At 52.6% G+C, this 20939-nt stretch overlaps 9 protein-coding genes across 9 annotated transcripts; 3 read left to right on the plus strand and 6 right to left on the minus strand.

Annotated features, from left to right (window-relative positions):
- Positions 1–66: 66 nt before the first annotated feature.
- On the minus strand, positions 67–654 carry LDX57_002554 (uncharacterized protein; the record flags this gene model as incomplete). The annotated part of the gene is made up of 1 exon (XM_046084206.1): positions 67–654. One exon carries the CDS (start codon positions 652–654, stop codon positions 67–69), a length of 588 nt encoding a protein of 195 aa, XP_045940169.1.
- A 247-nt stretch (positions 655–901) lies between these two features.
- sec17 (alpha-soluble NSF attachment protein SEC17) lies at positions 902–2402 on the plus strand. Its single transcript, XM_046084207.1, has 5 exons — positions 902–1027; positions 1118–1241; positions 1329–1635; positions 1689–1863; positions 1926–2402. The coding sequence occupies exons 1-5, from the start codon at positions 995–997 to the stop codon at positions 2163–2165; spliced, it is 879 nt and encodes a 292-aa protein (XP_045940170.1). The 5' UTR covers positions 902–994; the 3' UTR covers positions 2166–2402.
- A 352-nt stretch (positions 2403–2754) lies between these two features.
- TSR1 (small subunit rRNA maturation protein TSR1) lies at positions 2755–5282 on the minus strand (the record flags this gene model as incomplete). The annotated part of the gene is made up of 3 exons (XM_046084208.1): positions 2755–4581; positions 4640–5100; positions 5174–5282. 3 exons carry the CDS (start codon positions 5280–5282, stop codon positions 2755–2757), a joined length of 2397 nt encoding a protein of 798 aa, XP_045940171.1.
- A 68-nt stretch (positions 5283–5350) lies between these two features.
- utp7_1 (putative U3 small nucleolar RNA-associated protein 7) lies at positions 5351–6397 on the plus strand (the record flags this gene model as incomplete). The annotated part of the gene is made up of 2 exons (XM_046084209.1): positions 5351–5354; positions 5601–6397. The coding sequence occupies 2 exons, from the start codon at positions 5351–5353 to the stop codon at positions 6395–6397; spliced, it is 801 nt and encodes a 266-aa protein (XP_045940172.1).
- Positions 6398–6610: 213 nt separating this feature from the next.
- Positions 6611–7372, plus strand: utp7_2 (putative U3 small nucleolar RNA-associated protein 7; the record flags this gene model as incomplete). The annotated part of the gene is made up of 1 exon (XM_046084210.1): positions 6611–7372. One exon carries the CDS (start codon positions 6611–6613, stop codon positions 7370–7372), a length of 762 nt encoding a protein of 253 aa, XP_045940173.1.
- A 323-nt stretch (positions 7373–7695) lies between these two features.
- On the minus strand, positions 7696–8847 carry LDX57_002559 (uncharacterized protein; the record flags this gene model as incomplete). The annotated part of the gene is made up of 1 exon (XM_046084211.1): positions 7696–8847. One exon carries the CDS (start codon positions 8845–8847, stop codon positions 7696–7698), a length of 1152 nt encoding a protein of 383 aa, XP_045940174.1.
- A 1896-nt stretch (positions 8848–10743) lies between these two features.
- Positions 10744–11761, minus strand: LDX57_002560 (urease accessory protein UreG; the record flags this gene model as incomplete). The annotated part of the gene is made up of 3 exons (XM_046084212.1): positions 10744–11284; positions 11373–11471; positions 11586–11761. The coding sequence occupies 3 exons, from the start codon at positions 11759–11761 to the stop codon at positions 10744–10746; spliced, it is 816 nt and encodes a 271-aa protein (XP_045940175.1).
- Positions 11762–12646: 885 nt separating this feature from the next.
- Positions 12647–15171, minus strand: LDX57_002561 (LIM domain-binding protein; the record flags this gene model as incomplete). Its single annotated transcript, XM_046084213.1, has 5 exons — positions 12647–13180; positions 13230–13493; positions 13551–13838; positions 13901–14751; positions 14865–15171. 5 exons carry the CDS (start codon positions 15169–15171, stop codon positions 12647–12649), a joined length of 2244 nt encoding a protein of 747 aa, XP_045940176.1.
- A 3097-nt stretch (positions 15172–18268) lies between these two features.
- Positions 18269–20264, minus strand: rfeD (putative transcription factor RfeD; the record flags this gene model as incomplete). Its single annotated transcript, XM_046084214.1, has 5 exons — positions 18269–18943; positions 19036–19449; positions 19572–19723; positions 19775–19943; positions 20151–20264. 5 exons carry the CDS (start codon positions 20262–20264, stop codon positions 18269–18271), a joined length of 1524 nt encoding a protein of 507 aa, XP_045940177.1.
- Positions 20265–20939: the final 675 nt, after the last annotated feature.

Consider the following 20939-nt stretch of genomic DNA (forward strand, 5'->3'; position numbering starts at 1 on the left):
ACGTCTCACATTGGGGGCCGTAGCTATCCTTGTGTTCCATGGCCCTTGAATGAATCGGCCATCAGTTCAGTTGCCATTGCCGGTCTCAACAACGAAGAATTTCCCCTTGGTTCTCGCTGCATAGCGCAGTGCATCGCCATCCCAAGCATCCCCATCCGGGCGCTCATTCCTCTCCGACTCGATCCGTTGGATTCTCTTGTTCCTGCCGACGACTCGTTCCTGGGAGAAGGCGTCTCGGAGCTGACCCAGTCCAATGGTCGTCTCTTGGATCGCCTCGGGGCTTTCGTCTCGGATACTCTGGAGAGGTTCAACGCCCGACGCGTCAACGCTCTGGATCTCCTTGACGAAATGGATTTGAGATTCGAGAGTTTCAAGCATCTTCGCTTCTTCTTCCTGGCTCGCTGGCTGGGGCAGAGCAGAGAGTCGAAGCAGATGCCGCAGTTGTGCTGGGGTAACGGACGGGGAAGCCGGTTTGGCGGTTTCGTCGGGGAGTAACGAGCGGACAGACCAGGACGGTTTCGCAAGGATCGAGTCGATATCGGTCTCTTCGGGTTTAGAGGAGTAAAGACGAGCCTCAATGTAATTCATGCGTCGCAGAGCATGTCGCTGAAATGACCTCGAAAGTCGCGACGGAGTGGTGCGTAAAAGGGACATCCTGGAAGTAAATAGGCAGGAATGGCTCGAAGAGTAGCACAGTAGTGAGATCTAGTAGAAACAGAAGTAGCTAAGGATTAAACAGTCTCAGAATCGCAATACCCAGCGGAAGACAAAGACAGCGACGCCAGAGAACGACGAACGGAAAAGCCAGGAGGAAGACGATGATGGAAAACGGGCGCCCACCGCCTTCGCGAACAGGCGGCCATCGCTCCGTCGCCGTCTCCATCTGAACCACCTTCCCTTCCTCTCCTTCAGTCTACTATCCTTCTATTTTTCGAAGTTGACATCTAGTGCTTTCATCTTATTAGCCTGCTGTGGTCGACGTCGTCTATCCACCATGGCTCAAGATCCTCGAGTTCTCCTGCAGCGCGTGAGTAACAGGCTATGATGCCATCTATCCCCGCCCCGCTACCATCAAAAAGCAACGACGATCGCTAACGACATATGGAATACCCTTTAGGCCGATAAAGCATTGAGCAGTGCAACCGGCGGCTTCAGCTTTTTCGGCGGTCGCACGGAGAAGTATGAGAATGCAGCAGATCTCTACACCCAGGCTGCGAATGCTTTCCGGGTGCAGAAGCAGAGTAAGCCCTTCCTTGTCACGTTCTCCGCTTCTTGGGGATGGGATCTTGATCGCTAATGCTCTCGTTTGTTTTGTTTCTCTTTGTTAGACAAGGAAGCCGGTCTTGCGTTCGAAAAGGCCGCCTCCATCCAAAGCCAGAACCTGAATGAGCCCGATGACGCCGCAAACTCCCTGACCGAAGCTTTCAAGGTCTACCGGAAGTCGGACCCCGAAGATGCCACGCGGGTGCTCTCCTCCGCGATCCAACACTACGTACTAAAGGGCAACCTGCGGCGCGCGGCCACGCAGCAGCAGTACCTGGCGGAGGTTTATGAGGTGGAACTGGGCGATACCAAGAAGGCTCTGGAAGCCTACGAGAAGACGGCGGAATGGTTTGAGAGTGACAATGCCGAAGCGTATGTTTTACGGCCATCTCTATAAAGGTGTTGGGTGCTAATGCTCCGTCTAGTTTGGCGAACAAGCATTTCCTCAAGGCGGCTGATCTGGCCGCCCTCGAAGGCGACTACTACAAGGCCATCCAGCATTACGAACGCATCGGCCGTTCGTCCATCAGCAATAACCTGATGAAGTGGTCCGTTAAGGACTACTTCCTCAAGGCTGGTATCTGCCATCTGGCCTCGAATGTATGCTCTATTGTCCGGGATCTCATCACTCACAAAAACACTATACTAATCATCCAAACCAGGACCTGGTCGCCACGAACCGCGCCCTCGAAAGCTACCGCGACATCGACAACACATTCGCTTCGACGAGAGAACACCAGTTACTCGTGGACCTCACGCAGGCCGTCGAAGCCGGCGACCAAGAAACCTTCGCCGACAAGCTGTTCCAGTTCGACCAGCTCAGCAAGCTGGATAAGTGGAAGACCACCCTTCTGCTGCGGATCAAGAACAGCATCGAGGAAGCGGGCGAGGATTTCTCTTAGATTCCCTAATTTGCGTGTTCAGTTTTTCCTTTCTTGCGTTGTACCTGCCTTTACGTATTCGTCTACTCCTCTTACCTCCGAATGTTGTTGGTGCCATAAACTCGAAATGTCCACCGCGTTTCTCTTCTGTTTAGCTTTGGTTGCACATGATGTTAGATGCTGTCATGATCATTGGTCTGAGCTGAGCTGAGCTATGCCATATAATCGTCTACTGATATCGAAAATTGGATCCTGCACATGCCAATTTCTCTTTCTAACTACTGCTTGATCTCTAGATTGCTACGTAAGAAGAGCACAACATACGAAGCCCTAAAGCAAACAGTAGACCCGAAAAAGAAAAATCGTAACTCATTAGATAACTTGTTCTACTCATTGATGTCTATATAACCAATCGAAATGCTTTTTTGGGGAAATATTCGTCAGAAAGCTTCCGCTTTCAAGACGTTAAGGGCTCATCAATTCATGCAGAAGATGTTTTTTGGGTGGTATCATATCATCGCCTCTCCTCTTTCTCTTTCTCTCAATTGAACTAACCCCATGCCATAGCGTGCAGATGCCCAGAAGAAACTGACAAACAAGACGATCCAGCTCAGTTGACGACCTCCTCCAAGGCACGAGCCTTCCGAGGGAAGACCCGCTTGTACAGACTGATACCGATGGTATCCTGGGGGTTGATCTTGGCGTCGAAGGTAGCCTTGAAGTAACCGTGGGTACCAAGGCCTTCCTTGATGAAACCGCTGCGGCCACGCTTGGTCCAAAGCTGCAGGGCCTTGAACCAGGCGATATCCTCGGAGTTGAAGAACATGTACCGCACTGTGACGACCTTCTTGTGAATCTTGAAGGGGTGACCGGTAAGGATGGCTCGTTTCGCGATGACGCGGGATTGATCGGGGGCGACGACGGTGCCGGAGCCGATGAGCTCCAGGCGAGTGACGTCGGGCTGGTTGTCGTCGGCGTCGAGGACCTCCGGGTCTTGGACGGTCTGGTTCTTGAAGACCAGGACCGGCACGGCGCCCCAGGTGAGAGGGCCGATCCAGCTGGCGATGGCGCTGCGGCCCGGGTGGAGGTAGCGATCGAACTTGTGTACATTGTTGGGGGTGTTGTCGTTGGAGGAGAAGATGGGGTTGACGACCAGACGGCGAGGTCCGCACTGGACGATCAGCTCCTCCTTGGCCTTCAGGGGTTCCTCGACGCTGGTGTTCAGGTTCATGTTGACATTGACGACTGTGTGCTTGTGCTCGTGTCGCAGCAGCGAGAAGAGAGATAAGGGCTGAGGCTTGTTGCGGAGAGAGGCGGGAACAGCGCGCAGGTGAACATCCACGCGGGTACCGGGGTTGACACCGCCGACCAGGGCCTCCGCCATCGTTCGGTTCTTCGAACCCTTGTAATCTTGGATCTGGAGGAGTCGGCGCCAGTCCTCCGGCTCGTGGGGGCGATCTTCCGACGTCTCCCAGAGACTCGTCTTCAAGCTCTTCAATCCTCGGAATCGGGCCAACCGCTCTCGGGCCAGCACGTTGGGGTGCAATTCAATTTCATCAGGAAATTCGAGGTCGTCGCTGGCCTCCTTCCGGCGGCTCGCGCGGTATTCTTCCAGCTGTTCCGTTTCGTCCTCCACCGGCCGGTCGACGAACATCTCTGATTGAGGATACTCAGTACCTCCAGCTTCAGTCATGGCATCCTCCTTGTCAGGGAAGACGCCGTCTTCAGGGGCACCAGCGGTGTCCATCTCCATGGCCTCATCCTCTTCGTCGTCCTCCATGTCGGATCCAGAGTAGTCGACGTCATCCAGATACCACGCGGACTGGTATTCGGACGTTCCCTTCGGTAGCTTCTTTGGTTTCGAGGGAATGTGAGACTCATCATCGGAGAAGTAGTGGTGGTCATCAAGGAGAACACCCTTGCGCTCGGTCTCGGCCATGGACATATCATCGTCCTCCATTTCGATCTCCTCCGGCGCCACAATTTCCAGGTCGTCCCGGTCACCCGTAGGAGTGTCCAGCACCTGTGTAGTATCATTCTCGTCAACATTCATGGCATCGTCGCGCTTTCCTCGGCCCGTGGCCAACGGCGCCGCAGTGATCGAGTCGACCTGGAAGTCACCCCAGCCGGGGACATGCACCAGACGGTCCGCCTTCAGGCCCTTGCCGCGCACGACACCCGTCAGCACCACATCATCCACAACCTCCGAGTTGGCCTCGGGCCAGGTGACATTCTCAACGAGCATCCAGCTGCGCTCGTCGCGCCAGCGGATGCCCTTGGGGGTCGCGGTACACAACGATCGAATGGCGTTCGAGCACTCCTGTCTAGAGTCGACGGAGAGCACTTTATCGACGGCGGGGAAGAAATGGTTCATGAAGGATTTCAGTGAAGCGGCAACCTGAGGGCGTTTCTTCGGCGGGTTGATTTGATCGAGGCCCTAGTCCATCGGTTAGCAATGAACCTGCGAGATAAGTCCATGCCATTAATGAGCATACCTGGACAACCGAGATCACATTCGAGATTCCCTGACCCTCAATGGATCTGAGCAGCAACTCTCCCTCTTCCTCGACCTCCTTGTGCGCCGAGACCGCCAAGATAACGAAATCCGCCATGCGACACACGTCCAAAGCGTTCATGAGGTCGTACTTGGCGGGGATATACTGCAGAGTCTGTCGGAAGCGGTCGACACGGACACGAGAGGGCGCATCGGTAGAGAACTCGGTTGAGACGTCGACGCTCTCGTTCAAGGACTGGATGATGGCTGCGACATCGATATCGACGGAGAGAGGGACAACGGCGACATGGCGAGGGGCACCATGTTGACCGGAGAAGATACTGGTGGCCTGAGCCTTCTCCTGGTGCTTCAGCTGCTGCTTCTGACGGGCTTGGTTCCTCCGATCGAGCTTCGACATGAGTTGTTGGTGAGGGGTCTTTCGCGTGCCCCGCTCGACTTTGCCTGCGGAGGTTCAGTAATTCCGTTGGATTATTGAAGGTGCGAATTTTTGTGAGACTGTATTATAATAACGCACCTTTATCTAATTCCTTCAAGGCACCCTTAGAGGCATGACGGGTCTTGTAGGACTTGTTGGCTTTTTTGGTAGTGGAGCGGTGGTGATGCACCGTCTGGGTGGGCGCCATGTTGGCACCGTCGGACCCTTTGAAACGAAAGGGAAGAGAGGCCAGGGTGAGTTATTTGGCGAGATTCAATGAGTATGAAAAATCACCGAGATAGAAATCAATCAGAAAAAGGGCCTGATGTCGAGATCGGCCGTGAACGAAGCCGACTTGAAGGCGGAAGGAAATCAAATGGAAGAAAAAAAGAAGTTGTTGGTGGACAAGCGAAAAATAATTAAAATTCAAAAAAAATGCGGGCAGAAAAAAAAAAAGGCTTGGCGTGAGGACCCGCCAGAAAAAACATCTCCGGATCGACTGCTGCAACTTCTTCAGTTCCTCCAGTTTCTTCCGTCGGGCTTCACGCGACAATTAATTTGGATTCAACGGCTTTCGCATCGTCGCGACATACCTCGATTTATTTCATACATACTATCCTCCCCATCCCTACGCCGATGGCCGACAAACCCTCCAAGGCCGTTGCGCCGACCCAGCGCAAGGAAAGCAAGAGACTGGCGGAAGCACGAAAGACCTACGGACGAGGCAAAGCCATCCATACTTACAGCGTGAAGGACAAGAAGCTACGCGACAATCTCAAAGCCGTCGAGGCCAAGTACAAGGCGGCGACCCTACGATCGAAGGATGCGGAGATCCTGTTGGAGCACGATGCCGGGTTCCTCGAGCCCGAAGGAGAGCTGGAGAAGACATACAAGGTCCGTCAGGATGAGATTCGCGACAGCGTGGGCATAGAGACGGCCAAGAAAGGATTCGAGTTGAAGCTGGAAGACCTTGGCCCGTATCGCGCGGACTACACAAGGAATGGACGGGAATTGCTGCTGGCGGGTCGCAAGGGTCATGTTGCGACGATGGACTGGCGGTCGGGGAAGTTGGGATGCGAGCTTCAGCTGGGGGAGACGGTTCGTGACGCTCGCTGGTTGCATAACAACCAGTATTTTGCGGTCGCGCAGAAGAAGTATCTCTACATCTACGACCACACAGGAGCAGAACTGCACTGTCTCAGCAAGCATTTGGAGCCGCTCAATCTGGAATTTTTGCCGTACCACTTCCTTCTCGCGAGCACGGTAAGCATTCCATCTCCATGGATTGATATTGTTCAGGGCGATCTAACGACTTTTGTCTAGCAAATGAGTGGTCATCTCAAGTACACCGATACATCCACTGGCCAGATGGTGGCCGAATTGCCCACCCGCATGGGCGCTCCCACTTCTCTCTGCCAGAATCCCTGGAACGCCATCCTCCATGTCGGTCATCAGAACGGAAGCGTGACGCTATGGTCGCCCAACTCACAGACGGCGCTGGTTAAGGCGCTGGTCCACCGCGGACCGGTGCGCTCGATGGCCATTGACCGACAAGGCCGGTATATGGTGTCGACGGGCCAGGATCTCAAGATGAATGTGTGGGATATTCGGATGTTCAGGGAGGTTCACTCCTACTCGTGCTACCAGCCGGGTGCATCGGTCGCCATCAGTGACCGCAACCTCACAGCCGTCGGTTGGGGTACGCAGGTCAGCGTGTGGCGCGGCTTGTTCGACGCCGCACTGGCCGACCAAGGCAAGGTGCAGAGCCCGTACATGGCTTGGGGCGGCGATGGCCAACGCATCGAGAACATGCGCTGGTGCCCGTTCGAGGATGTGCTGGGTGTGACGCACGACAAGGGATTCGCCAGCATCCTGGTGCCCGGCGCTGGCGAACCTAACTTCGACGCCCTCGAGGCCAACCCGTACGAGAACACGCGTCAACGCCAGGAAGCGGAAGTGAAGGGTCTGCTGCACAAGCTGCAGCCCGATATGATCTCGCTGGACCCCAACATCGTCGGAAAGCTGGACACCATCAGCGACCAGAAGAACCGGGAGGAGCGCGATCTCGACCGTCGGCCCGAAGACCCCATGGAGAAGCTCAAGAACCGCGGTCGCGGGCGCAACAGCGCCCTACGCAAGTACCTGCGCAAGAAGGGCCGTCGCAACGTCATCGACGACAAACGTGTCAAGGCAGAGATGCTGCGCAAGGAGCATGCGGCGCGCGCGAAGAACCGACTGCAGAACGAGCGAGAGGAGCTGGGGCCTGCCTTGGGACGGTTCGCCAAGAAGGAGATATAATCGCTTCGATCTCGGTGCCCTGTTTTCCTTTGATATCCGCTTTTCGTGTGCTTCTTTAGTTCGCAAGACGATGGGAGCCTTTCGATACCCGATCCATATTATCACTCATACACTCTATTCACGACCCTGAAAAACCTGCATTTACGGCGTTCGTCGGGACTTTGGACTGGGATACAGCTAAAAGTTAGACTTAGTCAATATTATAACTTGTATATTACTCTTTCTCTACTATCAAATGTAGCCTGCCGAATCTAGCAACAACCAGCGCGGCATCCAAGCAACCAAGAGGTCTACCCTTAACAATTCACCTCCTGATCTTCTTTCTATTCCTCATCGTCCTCATCATCATCATCATCATCATCATCATCATCATCATCCTCCTCCTCCTCCTCGTCTTCCCCCTGTCCCTCTTCTTTCTTCTTCAACAGATACCGCCTAATTACCCTCCTGATCTTCTCCATAGGCACACTGCTCTCATCAATCTTCCTCCCGCGGCACCAGCACCGATCACGCACATTAAGACTCAGACTCCACGGATCATGCCGCACACCAGCCAAGTCAAACTCGACCTGTACATTCGGCACCAGCTTTTCAAGCCTTTGCAGCGTCGTCTCGGAACATAGGTCCGTCACTAAATCCCGAAAGTCGTCCGCCCTGCACCAAAGCCACTTGAGCTTCGGCGCCTGGCCTCGTGGCCGATGGAGCCTTCCCTCCTTCGGCCAGCCATTTTTGAATTCCCCCACCACCGGGCGCTGGTTTCCTTGGAAGGCACAGCATTCGAACGCGACATGTACCTTCACGGTCTCTAAATTGGTCAGCAGGTGCGTGGTCGGGAGAACTTCCATCAAGGAGCGTCTGCGCCATTGCCGCCATCCCTCGAGGTGCGAATTGTATGAGATGTCCTGTTTGTGTGCACTATGGGGTCCCCCACCGGCGGGCTGATACATGGACGGAGCGAATCCGTCTTCATAATCGGATACGACCTTCATTGTGCAGCAGAGCGTCAGAGACTTGATCGTCGAGACGGGGAGAGTCGGGGTCCGACCACCCAGCGCGACTGCGAGGGTTATCCGATCGCAGATGTGTATGGATGGCGAGTTGGCTGCCAGCAGACGCGCCGCTTCAGCGTGGATGAGGCGACATGTACGCAGCCAGCTGAGGGCGCCGGGGAGGGGAGGATCTGGGAGTTTCGTGTCGGGTGGTAGGGGTGGGAGGTGATAGGGGCGAGCGGGTTTGCGGTGCATGGAGAGGCAACTGGTGGTTTCGTAGGAGGGGGGGAGAATGCTGCATTGCGTGGTGATGATCTTCTCTTGGTCGTACCACTGGTAGGGAATGGTGTGCATGAGGTAGGTCGAGTTCTCTAACACGGCTTTCCAGATCATGTTGCGGAGTTCCCAGGGGAGGGAGAGCAGGCGTGAGTTGGGTTGCAAGCCTGACGGATCGGGGCCTGGGCTTGTTAGATGCGAGTGTCCCATACCAGTGCTCCTGGTCCTTCTTCTCTTTGTGCCAGAAACTGGATCAGTACTTTTGATGCTTCTTCTCTTGGCCCTTGCCATTCTGATTTGATTCTTGGGATAGAATCGAATATCGACAGGGACAGATTAATACTTTATCCAGTCAATATGACTGAGAAATGTAGATTTGACTGTAAGGTGTCGTCATCGTCTGAAGCTAAAGGTATCTGTAAGCATATCAGGCCCTTTTATATTCAATATCACGTGGTCTTCATGGCCTACTTTATGGAGAATTCCACTTCCTATACAGCCCTTCGAAACTTGTCTTTACATGAAGCGGAGCTTTGGCGGATTGTCATTAGCACTTTTAATTCCTATAGTATCATCAGGTTCAGCGACCATGGTAATGCTTCTGTTCCGTATCCCATTGATATTCGACCTTGGAAAAATGTAGATACTGCCTTTCAAGAAGCTTTGTACTCTAATCGATATAGATGTAAGTAAGAAGAGATCAACATATGCCAACTACACTCTTTTTATCCCTTATCTGCTCCTTATATTAGGCGTATAATACAGTGACCCCCAATCACAGTGACCTCAAGATGAGGGAAGTGTAACTCGACCACGACACTCTTGTGGTAAATGTGTAGGGGAACCCCAATCTATGGTGTGACATCCTCCATTCAACTAGCTGTATTCGAGAATGTAAACATGCCATCCAGTCAGTAGTTCGTTGAACTGCAAGATCAACGATCCAAGTATCTAGCTATACAGACGCCTTATTCAACGAAACCAGGATTCAAGATCTTAAGGGCTAGACGAGAAGCCAAAGACATGGATCCTGTTAGGTTTATCAGCGATGGAGATTGTCTAGCCCTTCTCGACCCAGCGAGGGCTTGTCAGTTTGGAAGGAAGCCGAATCACGTTCTGACCGTCGTAGGTGATCCAGAGTCGATGCACGCCCCAGCCGCGCTTCATCTGTCTGGACCTGAATCGTCCATAGAACCCGATGTATGTACGAAGTGGCTTCTACGGGTCCAAGATCAGTGGGAGGGACACGTCAATCGCGTCGAGTTTCATCTGTTATCATAAGTGATAAATCCAGATCGATGCGGCCCACGGTCGGTCATGAGATGGGGATCGGTCAAATCGCGTGAGAGCTCGGGATCATGGAGAGTATTCGTGCATTTCGCCCGTTGCTACGCTCCAGATTTTGATATTTAGATCATCATCATGCGATATTACATCCCCTCCATCCCTAGACAAAGCCATGAGTGTTGGCACAGTTTGAGGACCCGCCTGGTATGGCGTCTTTCTCGCCCAAGCTTCTGGCATTTGCATCCCAGACCCGAATCGTACAATCTTCGGATCTAGACACCAGACGCTCGCCGCTCTCATCGTATCCAAGGAATTGAATCGCAGAGGTGTGGTCTTCGAGCTTGCTCATGGCTCTTTGTGATCGTTAAACAGCATACGGCAGCCATTTTGGAGTTTCTGTAATAAACCGATAAGAACGATCGGTTTCTGATGCTCAATACTGAAACCGAGGACCTTGGTAAGTCAACATGTGAAACCGAAAAGGCAAGTACAGAACCCCAACTCTGAGATGGCAGTTGCTAGACGAGACTTCTTCAGATGAAAGAACCATTGGCTGTTCAATGGGTGTTGTAAAGAAAAGGTCTACCGCAGTAAGTATTGTAGCCTACATTAAAGGCTTAGCGACTATAGATCAGGAACCTAAATCACCTAACTCTTTCCAAGATCAGAGAGAGTATAGGAGGCACTGCTAAAGCACTTTCTCATCTTTATATACAATTTCCTATCCTTCCTCTGTAGCAACTACTCGGAGCACCGGCTTCATAAATCATATACCCATGGCTATCCAATATACACCTCCAAGACTATATCAGATCAGATCTACTCATCCACACTCCCCGACCCCTTCACGGCTCCATTCTTCCACCTCGCCAAACTCTCCTCATACGCCCCGCTCCCCTTCCACGCACTAATAATCAAATCCACAATATGCCGCATGCCCTTCCCATTCTTCACCTCCGCGAACACCGTCGGTCCCCCCTCCCTCATCTTCGCCGCGTCCCGCTCCATCACCGATAAGTCGGCGCCTACAATCTCCGCCAAATCACACTTATTGACGACCAGCAGGTCGGAGCCCGTGATCCCCGGTCCGCCTTTTCGGGGCACTTTATCGCCCCCGGCCACGTCGATCACGTAGATGATGAAGTCGGCCAGTTCGCGCGAGTAGTTCGCTGCGAGGTTGTCGCCGCCGGACTCGATGAGGAGGAGGTCCGTCGAGAATTGCTTTTGAAGGGTCTGTAGGGCGAGCAGGTTTGCGGAGATGTCTTCGCGAACGGCGGCGTGCGGGCAGCCGCCTGTTTCGATGGCGCGGATACGTGAGGGGGCCAGGGCGCGGTGGCGGGTGAGGAATTCGGCATCTTCTCTGTATTATTACCAATATCGGTTATTAGTTTCTGGGGTGTTGTTTGGGGATTGAGACTGGAAAGTGTTCTGGGCGGGTAGGTATATACCGTGTGAAAATATCATTCGTCACAGCCGCAATGTTATACTCGTCGCGCAGCGCAAGACACAAGGCCAGCATGAGGGCCGTCTTTCCGGATCCGACGGGCCTAGCAGATAGTACCAGTTAGATTATCGTTTCTCTTATTCCAATTCTCATTTTTGTCCTTGTGCTTGGAGAAGCCATGCAATCAGTTCCCCTCCCTCCCGGAAAGATGACATACCCCCCAATACCAATAGTAAAAGCACGATCTTTCCAATCACGGCCCTCAATGAGGGGCATCTCGCGGTTCAGATACGAGCCGGGACCGTCAAGAATCTCGTGCGAGTGGCCGTGGCCACCGAAGTCGTCATCGTGAGAGTGGCTGATGCCATCGTCGTGGGAGTGAGAGTGGGTCATTTTGCTGAAGTCTGGTGATATAAATTGACGATATGGGAGGGTAGAAGAGAGAAGGAGGGTAAATGAGGGATGGCGGGGCGGAGAGCAGATAAATGAGCATCGGCAAACCTTCTCCGCCGAACTCACGGAGACTGCCGACGGAGACATCTGATTGGAGTGCCGGAGATCCACGGTGACACGAACGGAAGTGTCACGATAAGAAGATAACGATAAGTCATGGTTATACTTAAGAATACTACTTGCTGATCAACCTCAGTCAATCTTCCATTCGGCATGTGACATAGAACATAAGAAAGTATATTTCCACAGAAGACGCAAGCAATAAATCCAACGCCAAAAACGTAGCAGTCGCCAATGGTAGAACATGGATATCAATAAAATAGACAGCGCACCAGAGTCGGCAAGGAAAAACCGGTATTCGCTATTGGAAATCGAGCGCAACGACTCAACAGAGGGCGTAAAGGAAAAACCGTAGCATAAAGGACTCCGAAGAAAGCCAAACTGCAACGCGAGGTTTCTGGTCAGACCGACCTTGCTGACGACAAGTTGACAACACACATGCAACAAGCCATCTAGCTTCGTAAGGTCTAATCCGGCACCACCCCAACCAACGCAATGGACACCATGAACCAGCAAAGAGAAGGGGGAAACAATGCTAGGGGATAAGATAGGAAAGATGAAACAAACCCTAGCAACCTCCCAAGTATAAGTTGAAAACGTAAGTACCAATTGGAATCAGCAACAAAGAAGAGAGAATAGAAACCCCTCGCATGATCTTCCAAAGATACGCCAGTTCCCCGCCTCTTAAGACTGAAAGAAAAAAGAGAGAAAAAAATATGCATCGTGATGAGAAATCAAAATTAGGGATAAGTACGGGGGCCCATATTAGCTGGTCCCCTTTTGTCTCTTCCCCCCGACTCGAGGACTGGCCTTGACGGTTTTCGGGCCCGCACCGGGAGCGCCATTGACTTCCGGGCCACCGGCATCGTCGTTCTCCATCTTCACGGTGCTGGCACGCCGCCGTTTGTTGTTAACGTTGGGACTGGCGCTGGCGCTGTTACCTTGACCAACGCTGGGCTGCACCTGGCCGGGAGGAACCATCCCTGGCGGCCCGGCCAGATGGCTTTGCGCCGGGCTGGGATGAGCCGAGCCAGTCAGGTGAGGGGATCCTTGGTTGCCAGGGAGTCCCAGGTGAGCCATGGCTGGAGAGGCAAACTGATTGGGTCCGCCGATGCTAGGAGCCCGCGGGTTTTGCCCCTGCTGCATGGCGGGGTTCATAGGGCTGGGCATGAACCCGGGATTCGGATTCTGCATCTGCAGCGTGTTGACCAGGTTGCGCAGCGCATCAGGGGCAGAAAGTTGCGGGTTTTGCTGAGAGAACTGGAAAAGCATTTGCATTTGCGAAATCGTCTCGGCCACCTGGTTCTCGTTAGAGCCTATTCAACAAGATCTTAGAAAAAGCAAGTACCTCGAGGAAGCTCATCACAGCAGTAGGAACACCATTTGGCGTTACCATCGACTCGGGCAGCTGGATTTGAGGTTGCGGAGGCTGCTTCTGACCGCGCTTGCCCATGTTCTTAGAGACCTTGGGGCTCTGCTTCAGATCGGGCGACCCTAGCGCCTGCAACTGACTCCGAGGAAGATACTCGGTGTGGTTCATGACCACAATGTCAAGCATTTCGATCTTGTTACTCATATCGAAGTGGGCTCGCAATGTCCCGTTGGTGAAGAGCTAAGGTTTGTTAACAGACTTGAACATCGGGCAGCTGGCAAGAATTTCCAAACTTACCTGAGTGTCATTCGCGAACCAGTAGATAAATGACGTTTTGGTACTCTCTACAATGTGGCCTCCGTTGGGCGAATCCCTCTCCCGAGCAGCCTCGACCACCATTTGGATTTGTCGGATGCCGCTGGTGAATTGTGTTAGATAATAACGCGCAAGAGCTGGCGTCGCAATCTCGAACTGCTTCGAGCCGGACTGCGGGTTGTACACGCCTTGTCGTAGGACACCGTTGGGCGAATAAAATCGTTCCACGAAAGAGTTCCAGTATGGCAGATCATAGGCCTCGCCGCGGCTCTGCGATAGGTTAGCATCTAGTCAGTCGCAGCGATCTCTCATCATTGTGAACGTGGACATACGGTGAAATTACTCAGATGTTCGGCGAAATTACTGAGACATAGGATAGTGGCGCCCTTCATGCCCATGCGCTGCTGCATCATCATGGCGGCATTGTTCTGCTGCTGGGCCTTGAGTTGGGCCTCCTGGGCCGTCATCGGCTGCTGCGGCTGTTGACCGGGCTGTTGGCCCTGCGGGCCCGGCTGACCTGGCTGCGGTTGCGGCTGCGATTGCGGGGGTTGCGGCTGCTGCGGTTGCGGACCGGGTTGCTGAGACTGAGGCAATTGCTGAGGTGGCGGGTTGGGAGTGGGTTGAGGCTGAGGAGCGACGGGTTGCTGAGGGGGCGGCTGAGAAACCGGCAGCTGCGGCGGCTGCGACTGGGGCGTGCTACTGCCCTGATGAGGCGGCGGGCCGGGTTGCGGCTGGGGGGTGACGCTTTGCGCATCGTGTACGGGTTGAGGTTGAGCGGATGCTCGCTGCTGAGGGGTATGCTGTCCGGGCTGTGCGGCATTGGGCTGCTGGACCTGCTGCGCTTGATGCGCTTGCTGCTGCGCCTGCTGCGCCTGCTGTGCCTGTTGCATCGCAAAGATGTGTTGCTGGGGAATGTTCTGCGGCTGTCCATGAGGCATTTGCTGGAGTTGCATCTGCAAGTTCACCGGTCGCATCCCCGGGTTGGCTTGCATAGCGGCGAATTGGGCGGCGTTTATGCCCTGGGTGCCGTTTGGTAACGAAACCGGAAGTCCGCCGTGCTGTTGTTGTTGCTGCTGCTGTTGCTGCTGTTGTTGCTGCTGTTGCTGTTGATACATCATTCGCTGTCTAATGATTTGTTGCTGCTGATGCTGATGTTGCTGCAAAAGTTGAGGGTTGTTGGCAACTAGAGACAACAGGGCGTTAGCTCATTGGCGTGGCGTGGCGGGCGGAAAAAGGTGACCGCTGTTTTGGGAGTCCGGGAGAGGCAAAGGCGGGCGGGCGGGCGAGACAACTTACAATTCTGAGCAAAATGCGGCTGTTGGAACAGATGGGCCTGAGCAGGTCCCAAATGAGACAGGGCATGGGCCTGAACCGGACCTCCAGGGGCGGTTGTTCCTGCACCAGGAGGCATCCCGCCCATCACCGGTCCGCCTTGGGTGACTTGAGGTCCGCCCGACGCCGACACTCCAGGGTGAACTTGTTGAACCATTCCTGCCCCGGGATGGGCATTCGGGTGTTGACCAGCGGCCAGCGGATGACCCGGAGGAAGGCCATGGTGTTGCGGTATGCCTTGATGGGCAGGGAATTGCTGCGCCATCATCATCTCTGTACTACCTCGTCGCCGATGACGGCACTCTTAACGGTCGGGATAAGGGGGGGGTGGTTGGAGGGAAAGAGACGCGACCGATATGGTGAGAAAAGAAAAAGAAGGCGAACGGACGATCAAGATGAAGGTAAAGAAAAGAGGAATTGAATATTAGTATGTATAAATATGGATGGACAGCGATGCGGGTGGATATTTAAAGATTATCGACAGTCGACAGACAGCGCAGGACGAGGGCGAACGACGGGACTCGAAAAGCGCGCTTGACGTGGAGGCACAACAGGGCCGCTTTTAGTGTCGGAGCGGAGGCCAAGACGTGGTGGACGGGCGACTGAACCTGCGTCGGAATCGTCCAGGTCGTTCACGGGCGCAGGAGCATCGATCGAATCCGACTGAATCGCGGACTGCCCGCCAGATCGTTCGATCTCCTGATAGACTCAATGAGGGTAAGTGGTCGGTCGGGGAGGTTGGCCGAGAAAAAAAAGAAAGGGAAAAAAAAAAAAAAAAAGAATAACAAGGATGAGTAAGATTGGGGAAGACACGGAGGCCGGGCAGGAGAGTGGGAATTGGGAAATGGGAACGGAATTAGGGGAGAGGACGGAGGTGTGGAGGGGCTATACACCGTAGGGGCCAACGAAAAAAGAGAGACGGCACCTCTTCGCGATCGCCAGTTCAATCGCTCGGTTGAAGGAAGAACGCTGGGAGACCCGATGGGAGTACAAGCACACCGCCCGACGATGTGAAGCGACTTTAGGGCAGACGATGTGGGGTAAGAGAGCGAACGAGGAGGAGGGGGAAAAGAGGGAGAGAGAGAGGGAGAGGGAAGGGGAGATACCTGGGAACAGAGAAGACTGGATTGAAAGCAGAACCGATGAGAAGATCGGAGACAAGAGGAAGATCAGCCGGCGGTCCTGAGGCTTTTCTTCCATCGCTTTGCCTGCTGCGAGCCGCTAGGCCGCCTTGGGTAGTCCTCACGTGAGAGCGGTCGGAGATCCGGAGAAACATTCTTACCAGCACCCGTCTATTTTTTTCTCTTTCTCTCTCGCTTTTCTTTCCTTCTACTCTTCTCTTCTTCACCTCCCACTCAACAACAATTTGTCAAATTCTCCTGCATCAGCAGTGAGACGAGGTACACCACCTCTTGCAGCTTCTGTACGATGCAATAACCTCATTTCTGGTCACCCTGGCCGATGCCCGATCAAGATGATGATCAGACCACAATCAACTAACCGATCAGCTCACCTGCCAGAGCTCCCCATGACAAGGTTCGTTTTTCTTCTTCTTTTCAACCACTTTCACACACAACCCCCCTGTTCAAAGATGATAAACCCTTTTTACTTCTTCATCACCTCCGAATCGTCCATGACGAGGTATTCCGGATCTTCCATTCCCGGTCGGTCTGCTACTTGCCAGTATATCGTGTCTGAGAACAATTACCTTGACACCATGTTTTCTTCATGTCATGCTTTGCACATGGACAATGGGCTAACTATCTGTCGATCAGGTTTTCGGGTTTTTTCTGTGTAACGATATCCGATGTCGAACCATATTGTCTTGGGGAAGGATTAGCTTTAGCTGTTTCATACAATCAAGTTTTATTTTTTATGGATCAGATAATTCGCATGTCGATGGCGCGGCTCTCTGGTGAGGCTGTCGGTACACTGTAGTCTGTTGTTGTACTTGGTAGCGTAGCTGTAGCTTTGGTAATGTCGCTGCTGGAAACCAGTTTAACTACCCTATCTAGGGTTTTGTCCAAAAGAACCAAGCCGTGTTGTAACCCCACCCCCCTTTCGAATTTCGAAAGTTCTCTACGCGTTTGGATTTCTACTGCGTGGTAGTCTTAAGGGCCTTCATGTATCGGGAAGCCATTGAACAGTTAGTTCGTTGCATTGTATCTTCGGATCCCTCGGATACATATAACACCCAACTATCTATTACCTATATTTTCGTTCCCCTAACAAACACTCTTTCAAAAAATGGCATTAACCCTACCAAAAGATTGGGGGTGGGATAGATTAGATTTAGATTATTCATGCATGTCCACGTTCTCATCCTGGGACGGGTAAACTATTTATCTCGTCGCGTGTGGTGCGGCCGACGGGCCTAGGATATATGTATATGTTTCGGGGTTTGTGGTTCTGGCATAACTAGGGGTGTACAACACAAGGCAACTAACTAGGGATTGTAGAGAAGTTCTGAACAGGCTATTGTTTTTGAGTGCTCTTAACTAGGTAATTAGACCTATGCTTGACCCAGGAATGAAATCAATTTCGTTACGTTTATATTCTTTCAAGAGCTGCCTACTAAAAAAACCGAACGCTGCTACACCAACACAACAAGTAAGTCATGGGTCGATAGTAAGCAGTAAAAAGTTTGATCCAAGAAACATATATTCTAAATTGGTATTGAGCGTACCCACAACGAACGACTCCAACTCTACCAACTCATCAACTAGAAGATCATGACAACATAACAACATAATAACAGAGATGCCACTCCGTACAACAATGTATATAAACCGCCCAGCGAGATTATACAGAAAAATGATGCAAACAGATTGCAAGCAGATTGACCGAGGCCAAAAGGTGCAATCGAAGACAAAAAAAGGTGGAAAAAGAAGATAAAAGAAGTTGACGGGAAAGCATGAAGAAACACAAGCGTAAACATAACCATAACAACAACCAAAAAGCCCAGCTTTTCAAACCATTTCGTTGTGGTGGGTAGGGTAGAGAACATTTGCACCTAGCTAGGTCTACCCTCTTGACAGGACCAAAGTCATGGCGAGGGCTTAGACAGAAAGAAAAGGAACAAGATATGGACGAAGCGAGCGTGACCACGCACGATTGGCTATGTTGATGAGATCCGTGTGCCTTGAATGTTAGGTCGTGTCATTTGAAAACATAATTTTGAGTAAACCGTGGTCTCTCAAGCCATTAGTCGTAACTGCCGTAAAAGATAAACATAAATCCTGTCGAGTAAAACATGAGAAGGAGCACAGAGGAGCAATGTGATGGCTCCTGCTCCTATGCAGAAAGTGGGCCTTATCGGGCCTTGGTCCGAACTGGAGATGAAAACCCCCTGGGAGTCAAACTTTGGATCAAGCTTTGAAATCTAGCTGGAACGATTTCCATTTACCCCCAACGGTTCGACATCGTGGACATCCTCGGGGGCCTGGATAGCTCGTAGGACCGTGGGACATGGCACTGCCTGGACTCGACGTCACATTTCTGAATGACGTTGGAGGGCTGCTGATGAAGGTCACCACACATTCGCGGCACACTCCGCAGATGCACTCGGTGCAAGCGAAGCACTCATTCAGCGGCCAGGACCGCTTGCAGCTGGCACAATAGATCTGGATCTCTTTGTTTCGGAATGATGCCGGCGTCGGGTTCGAAAAGCGATGATGCTGGCGTTGCGATGCCGACGCTGGGAACATGTTCAACACCGGGCTGGAATCCGAGTTCACCGAGGGGGGCAGATGAGAAAACCCAAAGTTTCTACCGGATGTGGTTGACGCTGAATCGAGCGACGATTCAATGGAAGGGAAGGGCTCCAGATCGCTGTCCCGGCTGCGAGTGGTGTCGTAGGGCGGTGGTGTCAGCGACTTATGTAACGGAGATGCCGCGTATGAATGGGGTGGGAACGGCCGGTGCGATGATGTTGGGGGTGGTAGTCCTTGGAACGCAGGCGGCAGCGATGAGCGATGTTTCGAGTTCAGATGACCGGATGTGATGTGAGAAATCAACGGGGGAATGGTAGGGGATCGACCAATCTAAAGTAAACTTCAAAGTTAGCTTCCGTACTGGATGTAAAGGAAACAAACCCCCTCTTCCGTCCTATCCATTCCAAACCATCGGCACTCACCTCCGATGTACGTTCATCATCCGCCTCGGTAGCGGAGGTGGCCGCTTCGATCAAATCCTCCCAGCGTTTGCCCTGCGCCCAGGCTGCAGTCTGTGGCTCAGCCGATAGCGCTTTCCGATCTCCCAAGCTAGGACGCCGGGGGTATTCCTTCGATTTGGTCCGTTCATGTTTGGGCTTCCTGGCACCGGTGATTGACGATTTGCGAGAACGTGGCAGCTTGTCCCTTCGTTGAATAGGAGGCAGTGTTGAAGAGCGACCAGGCGGGGAATGGTTAAGGATCGACGGAAGGAGTTCTCTCGGGCGAGTGGGCGCAAACGGAGGCAGCGATTCCTGTTTCAAGTGATCCCTAAGCGAGGGGAGTTCGATTGAGGTTCTCATGCGGTTTGGACCGATATCGTTGTCCGAATGAGTTTCCTGAAGCGACCGTCAGTTTATCTCCCATGCCTGTTTTCCAGTTCAACGCCGCTTTTTCTGGAAATTTATTTTCGCGAAGAAGGCTAAAGCTGAAAACCTTATATCCAATATATTGTACATACCATATCTGTCTCCCAGTCAGACGCTAAACGGTTATGGTGAAGCTGCGCAAGGGCCACGGCCGCAGTGGCAGCGGCGGGGTGGGTTTCGTCAATACCGCGCGGGGTCGCGGGGGAGCCAGCGTCCGCCACATAGATGTCTCGGTCTGCCACGTCTGCCAACCGTCAGAATAAGTGATTAAAATCCAAGCAGATAGAAAACAAACCATTGCGTCGTCGAGAGGGTGTGGAATTCGGAGGCGACAGGTGAGCTCGTTGATCGGGAGGGGTGGTGACCATTAAGATAAAGCTCTCCTCGGTGGCCGGGAGCTTCGGAATGTAGTGGTTCGGATGGGCCCGACGGATGTGCTCCTGCATGGAGCGATAACGCTTCTCCTAAACGGCAGCATGCTGATTAGATGCGAACATCAAGAAACATTGAATCTGGCAGAGAAGAGAAAAAGCAGGAGCTTCTGGACCACCCCTCGTGTTCGATCAATCGTTGGAACTATCGCCGACTGCTGCAACGAAAGGCCAACCTTGCATAAAGTGGGGCGCCCGAAGGATAGCGAGGCCAGGAGAAAGAGAGGTCAAGACACTCACACCCAGACATCTTTTCCGACAATTGGACCCATCGTTATTCTTCAGAGGACAGACAACTTCATTGTTGGCGTCGGTGACAGAGAAAGAGCTGGTCAGAGATGCCCGGGGCGGCATGGTCTGCATGAATCCGTTCTGGCGGCGGGGTTGATCCGGAGGGGCCAAATCAGCTAGCTAGCAAGCACACAGAACTTGTGCGTGGAGAGCCGAAAAAAAAAAGAATAATGTTTGACGATAGGATCAATTCAACAATCCAAACTCGAGCTCGCAATTCATGCTCCGAGGAGGGCAGCAGTAGATGAATGGAACAATAGTCTGCCAGTTGAATGGAGGGGCGACGATAAAGAGGAAGAAAGAGGGGGGGAGAAAAGAGAAAGAGGATAAGATTGAGTTAAGAGCAGGTATGGAGTAGGTTGAGTAGTAAGAAAAAAAAAAAAGAAAAAAGAAATGCAGATAGGTAGATAGGCTAGCGATAGTTATTTAAGAATGAGTAATAGGGAACCAGCTAGGAAGTAGTAGGAACTAAGCTCGGAGGAGGATAAAGATGGAGGTCAAGTAGGGGGAACGAGGAGAAAAAGGGTCGGGGGGAGCTCTGCGATTGACTGGACGGAGGAAAGCTAACGCAGCTCGGCTTAGTGAGTGGGAAACGAGAATGACAGCCAGAAGCTCGATTCAATTTTTAAAATAAGAAAAAAAAAAAAAGAGGAGCCAGACGAAGGGATTTCAGTATTGTGAATTAAAAAAAAGCGAAAGGAAATGGAGGGGGGAAATGCACGGGGAATGGAGTCGGAC

This window comes from Aspergillus melleus, assembly GCF_016097325.1.
Source record: "Aspergillus melleus strain CBS 546.65 chromosome Unknown contig1, whole genome shotgun sequence".
Taxonomy (NCBI): domain Eukaryota; kingdom Fungi; phylum Ascomycota; class Eurotiomycetes; order Eurotiales; family Aspergillaceae; genus Aspergillus; species Aspergillus melleus.

Coding starts and splice junctions, on each gene's coding strand:
- sec17 (XM_046084207.1), top strand. CDS start 995: ATGGCTCAAGATCCTCGAGTTCTCCTGCAGCGC. Junction 1,242..1,328: donor TTTCCGGGTGCAGAAGCAGA/GTAAGCCCTTCC, acceptor TCTCTTTGTTAG/ACAAGGAAGCCGGTCTTGCG. Junction 1,864..1,925: donor TCTGCCATCTGGCCTCGAAT/GTATGCTCTATT, acceptor CATCCAAACCAG/GACCTGGTCGCCACGAACCG.